This window comes from Brachycentrus maculatus, unplaced genomic scaffold (assembly GCF_059751285.1).
Source record: "Brachycentrus maculatus isolate JH-2025_06_01 unplaced genomic scaffold, ASM5975128v1 h1tg000342l, whole genome shotgun sequence".
In the NCBI taxonomy this organism is placed as follows: Eukaryota; Metazoa; Arthropoda; class Insecta; order Trichoptera; family Brachycentridae; genus Brachycentrus; species Brachycentrus maculatus.
Genome location: NW_028281091.1, coordinates 86,407 through 110,710, shown reverse-complemented (window position 1 = coordinate 110,710; position 24,304 = coordinate 86,407). Strand labels below are relative to the sequence as shown.

At 42.3% G+C, this 24,304-nt stretch overlaps 1 protein-coding gene across 7 annotated transcripts in view; it reads left to right on the top strand.

The window, feature by feature from the left end:
• Nucleotides 1-24,304, top strand: part of kst (spectrin beta chain, non-erythrocytic 5 kst) — a 158,791-nt gene that overhangs the window by 84,900 nt on the left and 49,587 nt on the right. For 5 of the 7 annotated variants that reach the window (XM_088269217.1, XM_088269215.1, XM_088269213.1 and 2 more), the window contains exons 34-47: nt 681-899; nt 2,467-2,657; nt 4,939-5,041; nt 6,111-6,256; nt 9,762-9,999; nt 11,007-11,180; nt 12,358-12,558; nt 13,206-13,368; nt 17,517-17,608; nt 17,778-17,891; nt 19,402-19,531; nt 20,646-20,879; nt 22,741-22,829; nt 23,412-23,552. In XM_088269217.1, coding sequence (XP_088125343.1) covers nt 681-899; nt 2,467-2,657; nt 4,939-5,041; nt 6,111-6,256; nt 9,762-9,999; nt 11,007-11,180; nt 12,358-12,558; nt 13,206-13,368; nt 17,517-17,608; nt 17,778-17,891; nt 19,402-19,531; nt 20,646-20,879; nt 22,741-22,829; nt 23,412-23,552 — 2,235 coding nt within the window. The remainder of the gene's footprint in view (nt 1-680; nt 900-2,466; nt 2,658-4,938; nt 5,042-6,110; nt 6,257-9,761; nt 10,000-11,006; nt 11,181-12,357; nt 12,559-13,205; nt 13,369-17,516; nt 17,609-17,777; nt 17,892-19,401; nt 19,532-20,645; nt 20,880-22,740; nt 22,830-23,411; nt 23,553-24,304) is intronic. The other 2 variants (XM_088269216.1, XM_088269214.1) reach the window with 1 other exon arrangement.

Below are 24,304 nucleotides of genomic sequence, written 5' to 3'. Positions count from 1 at the left end.
CGTATGGCATTCTATCCTCTGTATATAACATTCATCACTAAAGAATCTAGGGTTACTCAGGGCATCTCTCTAGAACCTTTTCTTTATAGGCATTTTCAACCTATTCTTGCAACAAAAGTATACAAATTAAATGTTAGGATAGTCACGTGTGTGGCATTCTATCCTGTCTACCTACATTTAAGTGATATAACAAAAAGTGAACGATGAATGATAAGGAGAGTGTTACTATAAGCCTTCTTCCCTCCAGAACGATGAATGATAAGGAGAGCGTTACTATAGGACTTGTAATAAGTGGCATTACACAAAGTGAACAATGAATGATAAGGAGAGCGTTACCATAGGACTTGTAATAAGTGGTATTACACAAAGTGAACGATGAATGATAAGGAGAGTGTTACTGTAAGCCTTGTTCCCTCCAGAATGATGAATGATAAGGAGAGCATTACTATAGGAGAGCGTTACTATAGGACTTGTAATAAGTGGTATTATTGAAAGCTGTTCCACCGCATGCCCAGATCTGATACAGAAGCATCTAGGCTTCCTAACAGATCTGCTCTTGCTAAGCAATTTTTTTAAAAACTTAGTTGCGAAATTTATTGAAAATGTGAAACAATATAAAATAAAAATAAGTGGTATTACACAAAGTGAACGATGAATGATAAGGAGAGTGTCCCCCCCAGATCGAGGACCTGTGCTCGCAGCTGCGCCAGGCGTGGGCGGACATCGAGGAAGCGGGGGCCCTGCGCATGGCGCGCCTGGAGCGCTCGCTGCGCGTGCAGCAGTTCCTGCACGACGCGCTGGACGTGGAGTCCTGGCTGGCCGACCGGGGCGCGGCGCTGACCTCCGCCGAGAAGGGCCGGGACAGGGACCACGCCATGCAGCTGCTCACGGCGCACAAGGTAACTGAGTGGGGAGAAGTAACAGTTTGTGTAGCTGCAAGAGTTAGAAGCAGCTGTTTCCGCAGATTTGTATAAACCAAATTACATAATCATTAGTCATTATTTTCTAAAATTTTGAGTGTGTCCAAATAAGAACGTCATAAATCAAAATACTTGATTTTTCAGGAGAACGTTTTTACAGATAAAAAATATAATACAATGTATTAAAAATAAGTATCAAGCCACTTACTGAACTTTTTACTGTGAAACAGATCTTTTCAGTAAAACCTGAAGGTTTTTTCTCCATTTGAAAAATATTTAGTATATTTAAAAAATAATGAAACAATACCTTTTCTTCAAAATGCAAAAACAACACTTTCTGCTCTGTAGCGGGTAAATATTAAGTTAAAAATATGCCGCTTTTGCTGGGATATAGTACATTTTCTGGGCATTCCGAAAACATGCACATTTGAAAATTGACGATTTTTGATTTATGACGTTCTTGAAAGGAGTGAGCGATATCTGGATTATCTTCAATTATATGAGTTATTTTTCGTATTATTTTTTGACATCGCAATATATAAATGGTATTTGGACACACTCAAAATGTTGTAAATAAATCAACTGGTCAAATTACAAGCTAAAATAATAAAAATGAAAATAAAAACATTCCTCACCTCGGACCTCGCATACTAATAAAAGAGTTTCTGCTCAATAAAAAGCCTCTTTTTATCTCACCAATAGATGTCTCTAGTGAAGTTCTAGTGATTCAAGAACAACGTTTCGAAATTGGTTCATATATATGTATGTATAGAACTTCCAAGAATTTGAGTTGTGTGGTTGTCGATAATGAGTAGAATCAAATCCGGCAATCGGTTTTTTTTAAATCCTGTACCGAGTCTGATAAATCAGGTGTTGAATCCGATAAATTTGATATTGAATCCGGTAAATCTAGTTTTGAATCTGGTTAAATAGATATCGAGACGCGATTATCAGATGTTGAATCCGGTTAACCCGGTATTGAATCCGGAAAATCAAGTATTGAATCAACTGAACTCTATATCAAATCTGGCCTGTCCGTTATTTAATCCGGTACCGAATCCGGTTGTGTAACAGTCCCTCTGTTTAGGCAGGCGCTCTGGGAGCGGCGCCGCTGGTGTATTATACTAAACCATATCCGCTACCTAGGTGGAGCATATGGAGTCCACAAACTGTCTCCAGGCTTTTCTGTCGGCTGTCAGCTCCCTTGCATCCTCCCAAGTCAGATCCGCGTCCCGAAGTTCAGATGAGAACTGCCGACGAAATGTCAGCAGTAGTCGGGAACCTGATGCCTTGTAAAGGAGGCGAGCTTGATGGCGGCTCTCGGAAGGCATGCGGAGTGCATGGCCAAGCCAGCTGAATCGCCTTTTCTTGACGACAGTTGTGACCAAGATTTGCTGCGTCCTACGCCTTATCTCTTCATTCCTCACAAAGTCAAACCACCGCACGCCTAAAATTGTCCGCAGACACCTATCCTCAAAGCTTAGCACACGGCCGCTGTGGGCTGGTGTATTAAGTCCATATAAACATGTTCCCTCTGTTTGGGCAGGCGCTGGAGCTGGAGCTGGACACGTACTCGGCCATCATCGCGGAGATGGGGCACAGCGCGCAGGCGATGCTGGCGGGCGGGTCGGACGCGGCGCCGCTGGTGGAGCGCACCGCGCAGCTGGCGCACTCGCTGGCCGCGCTGCAGCGCCTGGCCGCGCTGCGCCAACGGGCGCTCGTCGAGAGCATGTGCCGGTGAGTGGCGCCCGCCAATGTCGGCATATACTAATCACAAGTAGCCGCAACACCCAATTCCCATCTGTACAATGTTTGCAGGCGTCTCTCGCGCTCTACCTAAAGTAAGCAAATAGAACGCTCGCAAGCGTCTCCCGCTCTCTACCGACAGTATGGAAAAGGACCCTAATTATACTCTGGCAGTCTGCCGCCCGACCCTCAGTATACTAATCACAAGTAGCCGCAACACCCAACTCCCATCTGTACAATGTTTGCAGGCGTCTCTCGCGCTCTACCTAAAGTAAGCAAATAGAACGCTCGCAAGCGTCTCCCGCTCTCTACCGACAGTATGGAAAAGGACCCTAATTATACTCTGGCAGTCTGCCGCCCGACCCTCAGTATACTAATCACAAGTAGCCGCAACACCCAACTCCCATCTGTACAATGTTTGCAGGCGTCTCTCGCGCTCTACCTAAAGTAAGCAAATAGAACGCTCGCAAGCGTCTCCCGCTCTCTACCGACAGTATGGAAAAGGACCCTAATTATACTCTGGCAGTCTGCCGCCCGACCCTCAGTATACTAATCACAAGTAGCCGCAACACCCAACTCCCATCTGTACAATGTTTGCAGGCGTCTCTCGCGCTCTACCTAAAGTAAGCAAATAGAACGCTCGCAAGCGTCTCCCGCTCTCTACCGACAGTATGGAAAAGGACCCTAATTATACTCTGGCAGTCTGCCGCCCGACCCTCAGTATACTAATCACAAGTAGCCGCAACACCCAACTCCCATCTGTACAATGTTTGCAGGCGTCTCTCGCGCTCTACCTAAAGTAAGCAAATAGAACGCTCGCAAGCGTCTCCCGCTCTCTACCGACAGTATGGAAAAGGACCCTAATTATACTCTGGCAGTCTGCCGCCCGACCCTCAGTATACTAATCACAAGTAGCCGCAACACCCAACTCCCATCTGTACAATGTTTGCAGGCGTCTCTCGCGCTCTACCTAAAGTAAGCAAATAGAACGCTCGCAAGCGTCTCCCGCTCTCTACCGACAGTATGGAAAAGGACCCTAATTATACTCTGGCAGTCTGCCGCCCGACCCTCAGTATACTAATCACAAGTAGCCGCAACACCCAACTCCCATCTGTACAATGTTTGCAGGCGTCTCTCGCGCTCTACCTAAAGTAAGCAAATAGAACGCTCGCAAGCGTCTCCCGCTCTCTACCGACAGTATGGAAAAGGACCCTAATTATACTCTGGCAGTCTGCCGCCCGACCCTCAGTATACTAATCACAAGTAGCCGCAACACCCAACTCCCATCTGTACAATGTTTGCAGGCGTCTCTCGCGCTCTACCTAAAGTAAGCAAATAGAACGCTCGCAAGCGTCTCCCGCTCTCTACCGACAGTATGGAAAAGGACCCTAATTATACTCTGGCAGTCTGCCCCCCGACCCTCAGTATACTAATCACAAGTAGCCGCAACACCCAATTCCCATCTGTACAATGTTTGCAGGCGTCTCTCGCGCTCTACCTAAAGTAAGCAAATAGAACGCTCGCAAGCGTCTCCCGCTCTCTACCGACAGTATGGAAAAGGACCCTAATTATACTCTGGCAGTCTGCCGCCCGACCCTCAGTATACTAATCACAAGTAGCCGCAACACCCAATTCCCATCTGTACAATGTTTGCAGGCGTCTCTCGCGCTCTACCTAAAGTAAGCAAATAGAACGCTCGCAAGCGTCTCCCGCTCTCTACCGACAGTATGGAAAAGGACCCTAATTATACTCTGGCAGTCTGCCCCCCGACCCTCAGTATACTAATCACAAGTAGCCGCAACACCCAATTCCCATCTGTACAATGTTTGCAGGCGTCTCTCGCGCTCTACCTAAAGTAAGCAAATAGAACGCTCGCAAGCGTCTCCCGCTCTCTACCGACAGTATGGAAAAGGACCCTAATTATACTCTGGCAGTCTGCCGCCCGACCCTCAGTATACTAATCACAAGTAGCCGCAACACCCAACTCCCATCTGTACAATGTTTGCAGGCGTCTCTCGCGCTCTACCTAAAGTAAGCAAATAGAACGCTCGCAAGCGTCTCCCGCTCTCTACCGACAGTATGGAAAAGGACCCTAATTATACTCTGGCAGTCTGCCGCCCGACCCTCAGTATACTAATCACAAGTAGCCGCAACACCCAATTCCCATCTGTACAATGTTTGCAGGCATCTCCCGCTCTCTACCAACAGTGTGGAAAAGACGCTTTTAACCATTTCCCGCAAACAATGTATTAATTGTGTTTATTGTCTATAGGCACGAGTACTTGTTGGAGAGCAGTGAGCTGGAGGAGTGGATCCAGGAGCAGCTGGCAGCAGCAAGCAGCGAAGACCTTGGACAGGACTATGAACACCTCTTGGTCAGTCCAAACTGTATCACAACTGCATTTGTACCACATAGACTGACTGTTTATGGAAGAGTCTAATATCTCAAATTTAGACAATCCACACTCTGTCAATTTCTGAGCTAAGTAGGGAAAGATTCTTTGAATGGGTAGAGAAGGCGCACTCTTGGTGTGGAGATGCGGGCTGGTCCAGTGCAGGAATGCCTGAAGGATGATGTGTTATGTGGAGGAATGGAAGGTGCTCTCTCCCGAGAAGTGTGCTGAAAGGTACATGAAGTAATTTAGTTTAGAAACTAGAAGGAATGTGTATTTGATGAGGCATTTCTGTCCATTGTTACGCGGTATGATGGACGATCCTGAAACTATCCGAAGCATCGGTCCATATGTTCCCGATAGTTAGCTAAGGACAGCGTCAGCATAGATTGTTTCCCATTCCTATATACAGGAGCAACCTGCCGATGGTTATGCCTGTAGGAAGAGCTACCAGTTCCTCCAGGGTATGCTCGGCTACAACAGTGTAGAGACTAGAAGGAATGTGTATTTGATGAGGCATTTCTATCCATTGTTGCGCGGTATGATGGATAATCCTGAAACTATCCGGAGCATCGGTCTGTATGTTCCCGATAGTTAGCTAAGGACAGCGTGGGCATAGATAGTTTCCCATTCCTATATACAGGACCAACCTGCCGATGGTTATGCCTGTAGGAAGATATGCTGAACAATACCTGTTCCATGTGCCTGAGGGGGTATTCCCATAAGGGATTCTTCTACATCTTTAACAAGAGTCTTTATTTTACTTACTTTTTTCCTTATATGTAAGTTTGTCATGTAAATGATAATTCTTGAATAAATTTAATTGAATATTGAATGAAGTTCTCTACACGATATTTGGTAAGGATGATATGATGGACAGTTAGGGTTCCGAGGATAAATAATCTCCTGAAGGTTTACAGAGAAGACTATATATAGCAACCATACTTATGAAAATCCCTGATCAATTTTTTTTTTTTTTTTTTAAATTATGTCTTCCTCTTGTTGAATATGAATAGGTGATCCGTGCTTTAATGTTTGATTGCATTTTTAGATTCTGCGGTCGAAATTCGAAGAGCTACGTCACCGCGTGGAGTCCGGAGCGGAGAGGTTCAATCAGTGCGAAGAATTGGCCCGGAAGCTAGTGACTCCGGACAGTCCCTATATCGGAGACATTGAGAGACGTCAGGAACAGCTTGGGTACTTTTTTATTTATTTATTAACAATATAAAAGCGCCCTTATACAATAAAATATTCAACTGGCAACATCTAATGAGTATTAGGAAATAATATAGTCTACGGGATAGAATTAGGAACGCCAGGATAAGGGGTATATTATTTTTTGACATCTCATCAAAGATGAAGAAGAATATGGAAGTCTGGGCATTTACGGGGCTGAGGACCGTCATAGGCTGGTTTAAGTGATCACTTTACACACGTGTAACATTCACCAATTCTACCCATTATTGACAACCACACTACTCAAATTCTTGGAAGTTCTATATATATGAACCAATTTAGAAACCTTGTTCATGAATCACTAGAACTTCACTAGAGACATCTATTGGTGAGATGTAAAGAAGCTTTTTACTAAGCAGAAACTCTTATATTAGTATGTGAGATCCGAATCCTGGATTATAATCACACACATGAGAAACACCAGAAAATACCATTTTCATTTTTATTATTAAGCTTATAATAACTCCTGTAATTGGAGATAATCCAGATTTTGTGAACAAGTATTTGGACACACTCAAAATGTTGTAAATAAGGGATATATGCGAGATGGAATTATGTGTCGATGTCGTTAGATGGGGATGTCGGTAGATGGGGATGTCGAAGATGTCGTTAGGTGGGGAAGGCAACGAAGGAGACAATGGTATACGGTGTGAGGAGAATAGAACTATATAGACTCCCCCACATTGCACTGCACAGCCAGCCCCAAGGCAGACCACCAAAGAGATGGACTGAAAGCTGGGAATCGAAATCGCAGGAGGCTAATCTCTCTTAAAAACAGGCCACAGGACCTACACCAAGAAGAAAAAAGAAAAAAGAATAGTAAATAAAACTAGTAGTTACATCTTCTCAGTCTGGCTCTGTGGTGTGATGGCTAACGTGTTTAGCTACCGTTCTGGAGGTCCCGGGTTCGATTCCCAGGAGGGGGGTCAAATAAATACAAGTGATTTTACACTCCAATATTTATTTAATATTATCCTGGACTGTTCCTGAAGCGCAGGTGTGATCACCTTCCCTTTGTGTAAGTAACAATCAAAATAACACTGCGTCAATACGATGCAGTGCCCTATGCACCATTTGGTGCATATAAGGGTTAGAAGAAGAAGTATGCATAGTGGTTAAAACCTTACTCTATTCTCTATGCATACTGTAGAGCTTGGATATATTTCTGCTTTTAATAAGATTATGGAAAACAAATTTATTTCACCGTAAAGTGCTGAGAATCGATATATCGACTCCGGTACACATATCGCTCACTCCTTTCAACAACGTCATAAATCGAAAATCGACAATTTTCAGTTGTGCATGTTTTCAGAATGCCCAGAAAATGTACTATATCCCAGCAAAAGCGGCATATTTTTAACTTAATATTTACCCGCTACAGGGCAGAAAGTGTTGTTTTTGCATTTTGAAGAAAATGTATTGTTTAATTATTTTTTTAAATATACATACTAAATATTTTACAAATGGAGAAAAAACATTCAGATTTATCTAAAAAGATCTGTTGCACAGTAAAAAGTTCAATAAGTGGCTTGATATTTAGTTTTAATACATGTCATTATATTTTTAAACTTTAAAAACAATGCGATGAATCTCAGCACTAAAACGATTTAATTTGTTTGTTACGAAGCCCTCTTGCGACAGGGGACTGTGAGCCCTGCGGCCTAGTGTATAAAGTGTACTTTAGCGTGTGTGGTGTTTAGACCGGACCAGACGGACGCCGTAGCAGACTCGGAGGCCGTCCAGGAAGTCAGAACGCTCCACGCCGCTCTGTGGTAACTCAAAATCAGACAGACCCTCATTTTGAGTCATGCCATGTTTTGTCGAAAGCAGTGTTTTGTCGAAAGCCGTGTTTTGTCAAAAGACATGTTTTGTCGAAAGACATGTTTTTTCAAAAGCCGTGTTTCATCATAACTCTTGTTTCATTTTAATCAGTGTTTCATTGAAACTCTTGTTTCATTTTAACTAGTGTTTCATTGAAACTCTTGTTTCATTAATACCCGTTTTTGTCGAAACCCGTGTTTTGTCAAAACCTGTGTTTTGTCGAAAGCTGTGTTTTGTCACAGGTGTATTTTGTCAAAAGCAGTGTTTCATTTTTTGTCTGTCCGGGATTGATTCATTTTTCGAATACATCGCTTTGGGATCCATGTGTTCCTGAATATGTGACCATCTTTTTGTTCATTTTTGTAATTTAACTATGTATGGTATGCTTTTTTTATTCTTCATAAATTGTATTGTCAATGTCGAGTTAAATCTTCTTAATTTTTGTGTCATTTTGAGCCTTTTGGGCATTTTCAAAGTTTTTATTTAAAAATTGTATCCCTGCCTTTAAAAAAAAAATTATCTGAGCCATACATTCTGTTCTCAAAAGGTGCTTTGTCTTTGTTGAGACGTCTTTTATAGATTTATATATTTTGTAATATAAAAATTGAATTTTTTTTGTCTCTAATAAAAATTTATTTTCATATTATTTTTTGACATCTCATCAAAGATGAAGAAGAATATGGAAGTCTGGGCATTTACGGGGCTTACGACCGTCATAGGCTGGTTTAAGTGATCACTTTACACACGTGTAACATTCACCAATTCTACCCATTATTGACAACCACTCTACTCAAATTCTTGGAAGTTCTATATATATGAACCAATTTAGAAACCTTGTTCATGAATCACTAAAACTACACTAGAGACATCTATTGGTGAGATGTAAAGAGCTTTTTACTAAGCAGAAACTCATATTAGTATGTGAGATCCGAATCCCGGATTATAAATGCCCAGACTTCCATATTCTTCTTCATCTTTGATGAGATGTCAAAAAATAATATGAAAATAACTCCTGTAATTGGAGATAATCCAGATGATGTGAACAAGTATTTGGACACACTCAAAATGTTGTAAAATTTATTTTCATTTTTTGAAAGTCTAAAATGTTATGGTAAATTGTGTCCCTAACTTTTTTCATCTCTGTTGAGACTTATGTTATAAATGTATGTATTTCTTGCATAAAAAATCCATAAAATATATGCCTTGTCATATATTTTATGCATTTAAATAAAATAAACAATAAAAATAGTATAATTTATTTTTCAAGCACTAACTTTGTGATTTTCCATTTTATAATTAAAATGTAACTTTGTTTCAAAATCACTGTGAATATTTTATTGTAACTTAATTATAATGTCTACCGGTTTCGAAGCTAACCGTTTGAGATCTACCTAAGCTTCTTTCCCTAACCTTCAAAATATTTAGAATATTGTTTAGTAGATAGTGTTTTAGTATAAATCAGTCTTGATAAAGAAGCGGTTAGCTTCGAAACCGGTAGACATTATAATTAACTTATAATAAAATATTTATAGTGATTTTAAAACAAAGTTACATTTTAATTATAAAATAAAAATACTGTCCCTAACTGTTTTCAAATCTTCACATCTCGTCTGTATGGTATGCTATATCTCTCTTGTGTGTGTAGCTCTTCATGGCAGCGCCTCGTGGACCAGATGGGTTCGCGGGCGCAGCGGCTGGGCGCCGTCGGCGACATTCACCGCTTCCACCGGGACGCGGCGGAGGCGCAGGGCCGCGTGCGCGACAAGCGCGCGCAGCTGCCCGACGAGGGCGCGCCGCCGCGGGACCTCAACCACGCGCTCGCGCTGCTGCGCCGCCACGAGGGGCTCGAGAACGACATGCTCGCGCTGGAGGCGCAGCTGCAGGTGAGCGCTAGCGGAGGGATGGCGATGCGTGTCGAAAGCAGTGTTTTGTCGAAAGCAGTGTTTTGCAAAGGCCGTTGAGATGACAGTGTCATTAGTGGACAAGTGGCAAATTGCTGGTAAGGTCTCTTTTGAGTGGAGAGATGGCACTATAACTAGTGGAGAGACGACAAATTGCAGGTAATATGTCACTCTTATTATTGAGAGATGGCTCGAATGTTAGGGATCTGGGCGTTAGATTTGTGAGCACCCTGACATTTCACGATCGTATAGAGGCAGTCAGTGGTAATGCATTGAAAATGCTAGAATTAGTTCTGCGTACTGCCAGGGTTTTCCAAAATACCCGCGTGCTGAGAACTCTTTATAACTCCTTGGTGCGAAGTAGACTCGAGAGCGGCTCGATGATTTGGGGGCCACACGAGCTTAAGTACTCTCTTATGGTAGAGAAAGTCCAAAAGAAGTTTCTGAGGTATCTCTACATGAGAGAGTACGGCTATTATCCTTGGCTCTACCCGACCCAGTTTCTCCAGGGTATGCTCGGCTACAACAGTCTACAGACTAGAAGGAATGTGTATTTGATTACGCATTTTTATCGATTGTTGCGCGGTATGATCGATAATCCTGAAATTATCCGGAGCATTGGTCTGTATGTTCCCGATAGTTACCTAAGACAGCGTCGGCATAGATTGTTTCACATTCCTATACACGGGACCAACCTGCCGATGGTTATGCCTGTAGGAAGAGCTACCGCTATGTTGAACAATATCACATTGGATATTGATCTGTTCCATGTGTCCGAAGGAGTTTTCCGAAGCGGGATTCTTCTACACATTTAAGTCTCATTGCTTACTTTTATTATAATATATACGCCTTGAATATTGTTTGTTATGGCACGCAGACAAGGCGCTACTAATCTCTCTCACACTCTGTTTAGTGAAGACGTAACAGTCTGCAGGTGAGACAGCACTCACACAAGGCAGTAATCTAATCTCTCCCTCCCTCTCCCACAGCTGCTGTCGGAGGACGCGGCGCGCCTGCAGCAGCTGTACCCGGGCGGTAACGCCACGCAGATCGGGCGGCAGCAGCAGGCGCTGGCCGACGGCTGGGAGCGGCTCCGCAGCGCCGCCGCGGACCACCGCGACCGCCTCAACGCGGCCTGCGACCTGCACCGCTTCCTGGCGCAGGTACACCCAACACAACTGCACGTCTGGTAGGAGAGAAATTCCACCGTAATAGTGCCGAAATTTCTTCTCATTCTAAGACTTACATATGCTCAACCGGAAGGTATTAATATGGCCATACCCAGCACTAATGTGTAGAGGCAACTAGCCGTAACTCAAGTTGCGGCTGTTTGGCGTAACACGGCTCGAAGCATTCTTATACCTGGCCTCTATCATATACAATCACAGATTTTGCTCCATCTCTTTCCTTTACCGAGATATTCATTATCCAAATAGCCGCAAAATTGTATTAATTTGATACATGTTTTGGCAAAAAGCATTATTTTAAGCTTACTATAAACTCATTTATCACAAAACTACTGTTTTTAACCTGCGGCTATTTGCCTTTGCACATTAGGCAGGCCGTGATTTTTTCAACAAAAATGTGAAAGGTGACTGTAACTTTGATAATATCGGAAAATTTTAACATTTTAGTATTTCTTGATCTTCATAGTAGATGTTTCTATATATTCTAAAAACTAACTAACTAACCATCACGCCGCTTCCCCGCAGGGGTAGGCAGAGAGAATCGAACGCCACACCACTCTGTCTTTGCAAACATTCTTTGCCTCTTCTACATTCATGCATCTCCTCATACATACCCGACGATTATTACGACTCCTGACCCGGCCGCTTTCAAGTATTTGACATACCCGATTGTGCCAAGTTTTCCTCGGTCGTCCTCTGCTTCTTTTTCCAACTACATTCGCCCCATAAATTTGTTTAACCGTTCTTTCTTCACTCATACGCTCCACATGTCCAAACCATCTCAACACGCCTTTCTTAATTTTATCGATAATGCTTATCTCAGCCTTACATTCTTTCCTTATTTCATCATTCGAACATCTATCAAACATCGTTTTGCCACACATTCGTCTGAGGGATCGCATTTCGACTGCATTCGGTCTGCTTTCATCCTTCTTTTGCCAACTCCATGCTTCACTTCCATACGTAAGGGTTGGAAATATTATTCTAATTAAAAAATATTGCAATAACATTTGATATTGGCTTGCGACAAGCTCAAAAGAGACCCTCATTTTGTATGGCCCGCCTGGCGATCGCGGAATTGGAGAGCGCGTTAGCGCGCTCGTGGCAGCAATCCAGACAGATGAGAAATATTTTTAACAATGTGCATTTCCAGGTGCGCGATCTGAGCTCGTGGTCGAGCGCGCTGCGCGCCGGCATGGCCGCGCCGCTGAAGGCGCGCGACGTGGCGGCGGCGGCCGCGCTCAAGGCGGAGCACGAGGCCACCAAGGCCGAGGTGGAGGCGCGCGAGGACTCCTTCCGCGGCGCGCTGGACATGGGCCGGGCCATGGTGCAGACCGGGCACCGCTCCGCTCAGGTAACGTGACCTGATGTAGTCTGGTCTGTTGTGAACTCATATAGCCTGATAGTGCTCACATGGGATTCATTATGACATCTGTTATGGACTGTTCTATTGTTCTACTATTGACCTCACAACTTGAATTAGTCCGATATAAAATGACATCACATGATCTGATAAAGACTATTGTGACTCACATGACCTTATACTGTCTGATATTTTGTTACTTCTTTTATATACTGTTAACAATATATGACCTGATAAGATCTGCTTTATTGTGACATCACATAACTTGGAATGGTGTTGTGTTTAGAGACTTTTAATGACCTAATATGGTCCGATATATTTTTGCCTTCTATGACCTGATACAGTCTGATCTATTGTGATTTCACATATAAGCTGTTCTATTTTGACTTCATATGACCTTATTAAGTCTGATCTATTTTGATTTCACATGATTTCATATAGTCTGTGACCTCAAATACCTGATACAGTGAGATCTATTTTTGACATAACATGACCGAATAAAGTCTGATATATTGTGACCTCATTTTACCTGCTATGTTCTGATATATTCAACTTAACATGACCTGATATAGTCTAAAAAGCTTTGATCTCACATGACCTGACATTATCTGATCTATTACATTGCTAATTGCGTCCAGGAAGTGGAGGAGCGCTGCGCGGCCCTGCTGGAGGAAAGGCAGCGCCTGCACGCGGCCTGGCAGGCGCGGCAGGTGGCGCTCGACCAGCTCATCGACCTGCAGTTCTTCCTGAGGGACGCCAAGCAGCTCTCACACCTGTGCCACGCTCACGAAGCTGCCCTAGGTAACCAACAAGCTACCTCGTCATCAGTTTATTTATATGAATACATTTCATCATGCACTTCATTGCGACGGCCCCTACGCAAAGTACTCAGAAAAAACATAGTTTCCGTGTCATAGTTCGTTGCTGTATAGTTTTATAAAGTCATAGACGAGTCATCGTCCGCCTCCGTAGTGTAAGGTCAGCATGCTCAGCTACCGTTCTGGAGGTCCCGGGTTCGATTCCCAGAGGGGTTTAATAAATATAAGTGATTTTTTTGCTGAAATATTTATTTAATATTACCCTGGACTGGTACCTGATTTTTTTCAACCCTCATCCTCACCCAATGGTGCATAGGGCACTGCATCGTATTAACGCAGTGTTACCTCGATCGTTTCCTTCATGAAGGTTAACTAACCCCCTAACTTTAACTAACCCCCTCCCCCTAACTTTCCCCTCTCCTTATTTATAGAACAATTTTATATTTTATATTTTGTCCGCCTCCGTAGTGTAATGGTCAGCATGCTCGGCTACCGTTCTGGAGGTCCCGGGTTCGATTCCCAGAGGGGTTTAATAAATATAAGTGATTTTTTTCACTGTAATATTTATTCAATATTACACTGGACTGGTACCTGAAGCGGAGGGCTGATCACCTTTCCTTCATGTGTAAACGATCGAGATAACACTGCGTTTATATGAAGCAGTGCCCTATGCACCATTGGGGTGCGGTAAGGGTTTTATTATTATTATTATTAGATAGTCATAATTCATAATTCGATACAAAAAATTCTATCCATAATATTCTGGATGGTCTGGGTGTCTGGAAGACCGTAGTCACTTGAAAATACTTGGTCCTGAGGAGCAGCATAGTACGTGTGTGTCAGGAGTGAGCTATTGTGATTTGAACTGTGCATGATGAGTGTGTTATTGTGATCTGAACAATATCGACAGCCCCTGCGTAAAGTACTCTATCTGCAAATCTGTTACTTTACAGGAGAGGACTTAGAACATTTTTTCAACGTACTTTTTTATTATTAATTAACGGTTTTATCTGAAATTCTGAACTAGTATTATACATTCAAAAACACGATAAAATAATGTATTAACCTTTTATTCGCCGCGTTAACTTTGTTCCTAAGAGACGCCCGCGCGCGGTGGTATTTCGCCGTTTTTAAAATGATTACTTTTATCATGTATTTAGTTAAGAAACGATTTATTTTCCGAAACAAAAACGTTCAATGGGATTCATTGTGCCTTTTTGGTACTCTATAATACACGTGTGTCACATTATTCTTGAAATATATCGTAATATGAACAAATAAGATCGTAACATAAATAAATCAAAGCACGCATCGTGTGTCACTCTTACCCACTGGCGATGCGTAGCGTCGAGAGTGAGACAGATATAGGGCATGATCATGGCGCGGACTAATTACCGACTGCAAGAAAAATCAGGGATCTGTTCTTTTATTTATCCTTGTGATGTTACAAATGATTAGTCAGATATTTCAACAGATGTCATAAGGCCAAGGATTGACGTATTATTTTATCCAAAGTTCCACACCATGGAAAAATCCCTCTAAGTTGAACTGAGGTTGGAAACTTGGAGCAATGTAAAAACACATATGCTTATGTCAGCCGCGTATGGGGCATGTTTTGTTAAAACACATACGGTTATGCGAGCCGCGTGGATCCGGTTAAATCGTTTTAAAACTTTATGCTTTGTCGAAATTAAGTAGTTAGGGTTTTAGGAGTTCAGTTCATTTCGAAAATTCCATGTAGATAGCGTCTGCTACGCCGGGCGTAATTTATTTTATATATATTTTTGTGTTTATTTATATTTGTACATAATGATCTGTTGATAACGTACGCCAAATATCTCAAAATTGACAAAAATGTGGTTAGAGCATTTTACGTTTTTTTTTAATAACCCTTATCCGCACCTAATGGTGCATAGGGCACTGCATCAAATTGACGCAGTGCTATCTCGATCATTACTTACACGAAGGCAAGGTGATCACTCTTGCGCTTCACGAACCAGTCCAGGGTAATATTAAATAAATATTACAGTGTTAAATCGCTAACATTTATTTTCACCCCCCAATTCTACCCATTATTGACAACTATATAAATATAATAAAACCCTTATCCGCACCCCTATGGTGCATAGGGCACTGCTTCATATAAACGCAGTGTTATCTCGATCGTTTACACATGAAGGAAAGGTGATCAGCCCTCCGCTTCAGGTACCAGTCCAGTGTAATATTGAATAAATATTACAGTGAAAAAAATCACTTATATTTATTAAACCCCCCTGGGAATCGAACCCGGGACCTCCAGCACGGTAGCTAAACACGCTGACCATTACACCGCGGAGGCGGACAAAAAAAAAGAATGGCATTTTACGTAGGGCACGTCGATTTGTTCGTGTCATGTCAGGTTCACTCTTGTTGACTATCGCTTGAGAGAAATTGTCCTTGTCTCGGGCAGTTCTAGACAGTCCTGATCCTCGCCCAATCCGGTATATTCCGGAGCCAGGAGATCTGCCTCCTGCTCACACCTCGTGGACCCTCCACTAGGTGCAATAGCTCGTACTTGTCTCCTTTCAGCACGTGCCTCAGATAGGACACCTTCCTTTCTTCTTGATATATCGCTCACTCTTTTGAACAACGTCATAAATCGAAAAACTAGATTTTTCAGGAGATTGTTTTTAAAGTTTAAAAATATAAAACAATGTATTAAAAATAAATATCAAGCCGCTTATTGAAGTTTTTACTGCGCAACAGATCTTTTTAGGTAAATCCTGAATGTTTTTTCTCCATTTGAAAAATATTAATTATATTTAAAAAAATAATTAAAAAATACCTTTTCTTCAAAATGCAAAAACAACACTTTCTGCCCTGTAGCGGGTAAATATTAAGTTAAAAATATGCCGCTTTTGCTGGGATATAGTACATTTTCTGGGCATTCCAAAAACATGCACAACTGAAAATTGACAATTTTTGATTTATGACATTCTTGAAAGGAGTGAGCGATATGTTAAGTCGTCATTATAAAAAGCGTGTATTTAAAATATTACGTGTCCATGCGAAGCATTGCCCTATGCATCAAGGGCTAGAAGAAAACAATTTATTTATTATTTATTATTTTTTATTTGGATACATTTATTAAAATCACAATTTATACATATTTAGAACTTTTTTCTTTTTTTGCAGAGACCCACCAAGCCACCTTGTGTGTCTTGTCGGTGGAGTTCTTTTTACATACATTTTTTATTGTTTTTAACCATTTTAACCTAATATACACACAAAAAAGAGAAAAAAATGTGATGTAGTTTTGACGTAATCTAAGTTTAATAATTTAAGTCTGCGTAATCGGAGGACATGTATGACTAGATGTATGGATGTGAAGGAGGCGAGGAGTGTATGCCAGGACAGAAGAGTGTGGCGTTCCATCCTCTCTGCCTACCCCTACCTGCGGGGAAACGGCGTGATGATGGTAGTAGTAGTTTTGACCACCATAGAAGAGCACCATATACAGCGATGTCCTAATTAACCGGATCCACGCGGCTCGCATAACCGTATGTGTTTTAATAAAACATGCCCCATACGCGGCTGACATAAGCGTATGTGTTTTTACTTTGCTCCAAGTTTCGAACCTCAGTTCAACTTGGAGGGATTTTTTCATGGTGTGGAACTTTGGATAAAATAATACGTCAATCCTTGGCCTTATGACATCTGTTGAAATATCTGACTAATAATTTGTAACATCACAAGGATAAATAAAAGAACAGATCCCTGATTTTTCTTGCGGTCGGTAATTAGTCCGCGCCACAATCATGCCCTATATCTGTCTCACTCTCGACGCTACGCATCGCCAGTGGGTAAGAGTGACACACGATGCGTGCTTTGATTTATTTATGTTACGATCTTATTTGTTTATATTACGATATATTTCAAGAATAATGTGACACAAGTGTATTATGGAGTACCAAAAAGGCACAATGAATCCCATTGAACGTTTTTGTTATGGAAAATAAATCATTTCTTAACTAAACACATGATAAAAGTAATCATTTTAAAAACGGCGAAATACCGCCGCTTACGGGCGTCTCTCAGGAACAAAGTTGACGCGGTTAAAAGGTTAAACCATATGTATTTTTTTGGTTGTAGGATCCCCAGAGGCCGATTCTCCGGGAAGTGTGGAGGAAGTGGACGCTCAGCTGAAGAAACACGAAGCGTTCGAGCGACTCCTCAATACTCAGGTTAGTTGGTCACTGCTCTCCTATTACTAGAGCTCAGGAAGCTCAAGATATGATCCCGAAGGCTCAAAATCATCCCGAGGTCTCAGGGGTCACCCAATGATATTGGACCAGTGGGATTATGCGTGAAACATTGACACTTTTATTTGACAACGGCTTTGTAATATTCTAGGAGGAGAAGGTTATCGCTTTGAACACCCACGGAGACAAGCTGCTGCAGCAGAACCATCCCGACAGCAACGTCATCGCTGAGGAGCTGAAGCGAGTCAACGACCAGAGGAAAAAGGTACGAATCGACGATCAATACACCAGCAATTGAAAGGCTCCAAATCCATGAACTAAGAACTAGCGTGCAAAAGGAATCCACCGACGTGGATTGCATATGTACAAGTTTAAAAAGTTAATGCAATATGGATGTGTGATGATGATTAAGGAAACACTTGTTCTTATACCACTTGAGTTTTATTAAAGACTACTAGTTTCGGGAGCTAAACTTCCATCGTCAGGTCTGAATAATAACTAAAATATATATATAAAATAAAACCCTTATCCGCACCCCAATGGTGCATAGGGCACTGTGTCATAAACGCAGTGTTATCTTGATCAATTACACATGAAGGAAAGGTGATCAGCCCTCCGCTTCAGGTACCAGTCCATGTTAATATTGAATAAATAGTACAGTGAAAAAATCACTTATATTTATTTTACCCCCCTTGGGAATCGAACCCGGGACCTCCAGAACGGTAGCCGAGCGTGCTGACCATTACACTACGGAGGCGGACAAAATAAAAAATATAAAATTGTTCTATAAATAAGGAGAGGGGAAAGTTTGGGGGAGGGGGTTAGTTAAGGTTATTATTCAGACCTGACGATGGAAGTTTAGCTTCCGAAACTTGTAGTCTTTAATAAAACTCGAGTGTTTCCTTAATCATTGTAACATGTCTTACCACAAAGTTAATGCCCAAACAATAAATAAAATATGGATGTTTGATAATGGCCAGAATGGTGGACGTTCCACAAGTGTATAGAGTGATCGCTTGAACCAGGCAAATGCCAGGTCATAAGCCCCGGGACGCTCAGACTTCCATCTTCTTTAAAATAAAAATGACGCTCTGCCAAAATAAAAACGATAGAATAACCCAGTGTCTGGTAGAATAAATGATTGAGGAATTAACAAAAAGTTTTGAGTGTGTCCAAATACTTGTTCACAAATCTGGACCATCTCTGAATATAGGAAGTCATTAATCCATATTATTTTTTGACATCTTAACATAGATGAAGAAGAATTGGGTTGTCAATTATGGGTAGATTTAGTGAATGTTATACGTGTGTAAAGTGATCATTTAAACCTGCCTATGACGGTCGTTTTGTCCGCCTCCGTAGTGCAATGGTCAGCACGCTCGGCTACTGTTCTGCAGGTCCCGGGTTCGATTCCCAGGGGGGGGTCAAATAAATATAAGTGATTTTTTCACTGTAATATTTATTCAATATTAGCCTGGACTGGTACCTGAAGCGGAGGGCTGATCACCTTTCCTTCATGTGTAAACGATCAAGATAACACTGCGTTTATATGAAGCAGTGCCCTGTGCACCATTGGGGTGTGGATAAGGGTTTTATTTCATTTTTTATGACGGTCGTAAGCCTTGTAAATGCCCAGACTTCCATATTCTTCTTCATCTATGCTGTGAGATGTTGAAAAATAATTTGATCGAAGAATTGCCCAATTCTGTATTCGTGATGGTATACACCTCTACGCATATGGCTGGGCTCATGTTATTACACCTATGACTTTGCAGGTACGTGAGCTGTGCGCCGTGCGTCGCAACTCTCTCGCGGACGCGCTACTGCACGCGCAGTTCACCCGCGACGTGGCCGAGACGCAGTTCTGGATCCAGGACAAGAGCAAGAAGCTGGAGGCCGACCAAGGTATGATAACTCATCATTCTGTCTAGCAGAGGCGATGCCAACTAGGCCACGTATACGGACGCCTCCTCGTCGAGCTTGCCACTCCCACAGGAGATCAGGTTCTCTCCGTCTGAACTGTGGGAACTGCAGAGCTGAACTGGGACCTGTTTTCAATTCAATTCAATTTATTCAACAACAAAAAAAAATATATACATAACAAACAATATTCAAGGCGTATATATTAAAAGTAAGCAAGAAGACTTAAAGGTGTAGAAGAATCCCGCTTCGGAAAACTCCTTCGGACACATGGAACAGATCAATATCCAATGTGATATTGTTCAACATAGCGGTAGCTCTTCCTACAGGCATAACCATCGCCAGGTTGGTCCTGTGTATAGGAATGGGAAACAATCTATGCCGACGCTGTCTTAGGTAACTATCGGAAACACCAGACCAGACTGTTTGTGGACTCCATATGCGGAGTCCATGTAGAGAGCGGATATGGTCAAATTAATGTGAAATAATTTTTGCCAATATAGCCACGATATGATACCTATTATTAATAATGAATTTTACTGTCCGGCAGCTCAGTTAGCCTGAAAAAATGGATGATTGGTTTGCGCTTGTGGCCGTCTTTCTTCAGATCGGGGCTCTTGATTGGTGCGTGAACACGGTGCGCGTGAACTCAATCACTCTAAACTGTCATAGTCGCTTTTATTTTTAAAAACCCGACTGCCAGACGGTAAAATTCCGTGTGGTGCACAAGCGCCCTTAGAGCGTTTGTGCACTACTGGAATTTTGCCGTCTGGCAGTCGGGTTTTTAAAAATAAAAGCGACTACGACAGTTTAGCGTGATGGAATTTACGCGCACCGTGATCACGCAGCAATCAAGCGCACTGATCCGAAGAAAGACGGCCAAAAGCACAAGCCAATCCAAGCCAATCATCTGTTTTATCATGCTAACTGGACCGCGGGAGGGTAAAATTCCTGTAGTGCACAAGCGCCCTTAGGATCACAGAAATAGTATGAAAATGAAATATTTTTCTAAATAAAATGAAAAGCAAAAAATGGGTCATAATTTGATGTGCCCGATCCGCCCTGCGACTCGTAGTAACGCCAGCATCTTCAATGCAAGGCACTTCTGTGGCAGGCGGCGAGGTGACCAGCCTGGAGGACAAGATCAAGAAGCTGCAGAAGCACCAGGCCTTCAAGGCGGAGCTGGCGGCCAACGCGGGCCGCGTGGGCGAGCTCGGCCAGAAGGCGCAGCTGCTGGTGCAGCGCGGGCACGGCGCCGCGCGCCTCGTGCAGGGCGCCGCCGCGCAGCTGCAGCACGCCTGGGAGGACCTGCTGCACCGCGCCGACCAGAGAGGTAACAAACTCCACTCGCATATCATCACCCATTCGGTACTGGAATTTCTCTATTGCGCATAAAAAAGCAATGTTTTTCTCCAATTCGATACTGAAATTTCTTTTCACATAACTAACTAACTAACCATCACACCGCTTCTCCGCAGGGGTAGGCAGAGAGAACAGAACGCCACACCACTCTGTCCTTGCAAACATTCTTCGCCTCTTCCATGTCATACATCTCCTCATACTTACCCGCAGATTATCACGACTCCTAACCTGACCACTTTCAAGTATTTGGCGTACCTGATCGTGCCATATTTTTCTCGGTCTTTCTCTGCTCCTTTTTCCAAGTACATTCGCCTCATAAATTTGTTTTACCGTTCTTTCCTCACTCATTCGTTCTACATGTCCAAACCATCTCAACACACCTTTCTTAATTTTATCGATAATGCTTACTTTGGAAACTTTTGTTACTTTTGTCCGCCTCCGTAGTGTAATGGTCAGCATGCTCGCCTACCGTTCTGGAGGTCCCGGGTTCGATTCCCAGGGGGGTTTAATAAATATAAGTGATTTTTTCACTCTAATACTTATTCAATGTTACACTGGACTGGTACCTGAAGCGGAGGGCTGATCACCTTTCCTTCATGTGTAATCGATCGAGATAACACTGCGTTTATATGAAGCAGTGCCCTATGCACCATTGGGGTGCGGTAAGGGATTTATTATGCTTACTTTAGCTTTGCATTCCTTCCTTATTTCACTATTCCAACATCTAACATACTTCGTTTTGTCGCACATTCTTCCGAGAGATCGCATTTCGAGAGAACTTAAATTAAATACAGATAATTTTCATTGGCGAGATTGTATCGAGGTGGTGTGAAATTAGTCATCTTTGGAGTTTTCACTATTAATCCTCCGATTGGTAAACATTCTAATTCCATCCTGACTATCACTACCTTGAGTATAACAATCGCTTCCAGCATCACTGTTGGACGAACCTAACATTGTAAGGGCGAAAACATAGGTCTTTGCAAAAAGTATATTTAAATTTTTCATTAACCTTTTAACCGCGTTCACTTTGTTCCTGAGAGACGCCCGTGCGCGGCCGTATTTCGCCGTTTTTTAAATGATTACTTTTATCATGTATTTAGTTAAGAAACGATTTATTTTCCTAAACAAAAATTTCAATGGGATTCATTGTACCTTTTTGGTACTCTATAATACACTTGTGTCACATTATTCTTGAAATATATCGTAATATAAACAAATTAGATCGTAACATAAATAAATCAAAGCACACATCGTGTGTCACTCTTACCCACTGGCGATGCGTAGCGTCGAGAGTGAGACAGATATAGGGCATGATTATAGCGCGGACTAATTACCGACCGCAAGAAAAATTAGGGATCTGTTCTTTTATTTATCCTTGTGATGTTACAAATTATTAGTCAGATATTTCAACAGATGTCATAAGGCCAAGGATTGACGTATTATTTTATCCAAAGTTCCACACCATGAAAAAATCCCTCCAAGTTGAACTGAGGTTGGAAACTTTGAGCAATGTAAAAACACAAACGCTTATGTCAGCCGCGTATGGGGCATGTTTTGTTAAAACACATACGGTTATGCGAGCCGCGTGGATCCGGTTAAAAATTAGTTAAATTAGTTTATTTGTGAATATTATTAAGGAATGGGAAGTTAGAAGCGCGCTCGCTGCCACACAAGCTTCCAGCTCGACCGTCTCAATACACTGGCGGCATCGGCGGTATATCCACGGCCGCGCTCTAAGCAAAGTATACCAGAGGCGAATCATCGATTCTCAGCACTCTAACGGCCAGCCAGGTCCGAATCGGGTCACTGTAATTTTGTAATGGTTTCAGGGCGCGGATTGGAGGAAGCTCAGGACATGCTGGAGTTCAATAACCAAGTGGACAAGATAGAGTCCTGGATCCGGGACAAGGAGATGATGGTCAGTTTTCAAGTTTTTTTATTCCCACTTTATAGCAACCGCCCTGGGCTTTCCAGATTTTACTCTGATTAGCAACTCTAGCGACTGGTCCAATAACTAAGATGGTTTCTATTCCCTACTTCATAGCAACTGTATATTATTACAATACAAATGCTCCAGATATTAGTCTGTCTAGCGATTGGTCCAATAACTCAGATGGTTTCTATTCCTTACTTCATAGCAACTGTATATTATTATAATAAAAATGCTCCAGATATTAGTCTGTCTAGCGATTGGTCCAATAACTAAGATGGTTTCTATTCCTTACTTCATAGCAACTGTATATTATTACAATACAAAAGCCCCAGATCAGTCTGTCTAGCGATTGGTCCAATAACTAAGATGGTTTCTATTACTTACTTCATAGCAACTGTATATTATTATAATACAATGCTCCAGATATCAGTCTGTCTAGCGATTGGTCCAGTAACTAAGATGGTTTCTATTACTTACTTCATAGCAACTCACAGCTGCCTTTTACTCTCGGGGAACATGTTTCCCGGAGATGGAAAGATTGAGAATGACACTGTTTCTCATTGGCAGGTCCATGCGGCCGACACTGGACGAGACTATGAGCACTGCAGCGCGCTGCTGCGGAAGCTGGACGACCTGGACAGCGACATGCGAGTGGACGACAAGCACATCAAGAGCATCAGCGCCCTCGCTGACAAGCTGCTCCAGCAGGTACTTGCCTTGATCTTCTTCTTCTTCTCCGGAAGCCAGTCGATCAGATCTCTTGGCTGAGAGATAAAGTATTAAAAGATAAGTTACCTTTCTTGTATATATTTTCCCGCGATTGATTTTATGCGTGAATAATATTTATTTCATCACTAGCTCTGAACCCGGCATTGCCTGAAAAAAATGGGTCACTGCTTAGTAACAGCTTTTTAAATGCAACGGATGGCTGTTGTGAACTCAATCTTGGAACATCACGAGATTGATCATCAATCGGTTGTTAATCATGGGTAGAATGGTCCGCCTCCATAGTGTAGTGGTTAGCGCGCTAGGCTACCATGCCGGAGGCCCCACGTTCGATTCCCAAGAGGGCCAAAATAAATATAACCTATTTTCGGTTTGATAATTACTTAATATGACCCTGGACTTGTGCCTGAAGCGGATTCAGTGCCCTATGCACCATTGGGTGCGGATAAGGGTTAGGAGAATGGTGAATGTACATGTGTAAAAAAAGTGATCACTTTACCAGCCTACAAAGCCCTACGAATATACCCAGACTTCCATATTCTTCTTCATCCTTGTTGCGATGTTGATAATATTATAAAAATCATTCAAATGGGTCCAGAATCACTGCTGATTGACAAGTGCGTGCCTTCCGTAAAAGGCAGAAAAGCAGTGCCTCCTAAATCACCCGCGCGACGCAATATAAAAACGTAACCAGTATCTACCCTACCTTACTAAGTAGTATCAGCTTACCTACC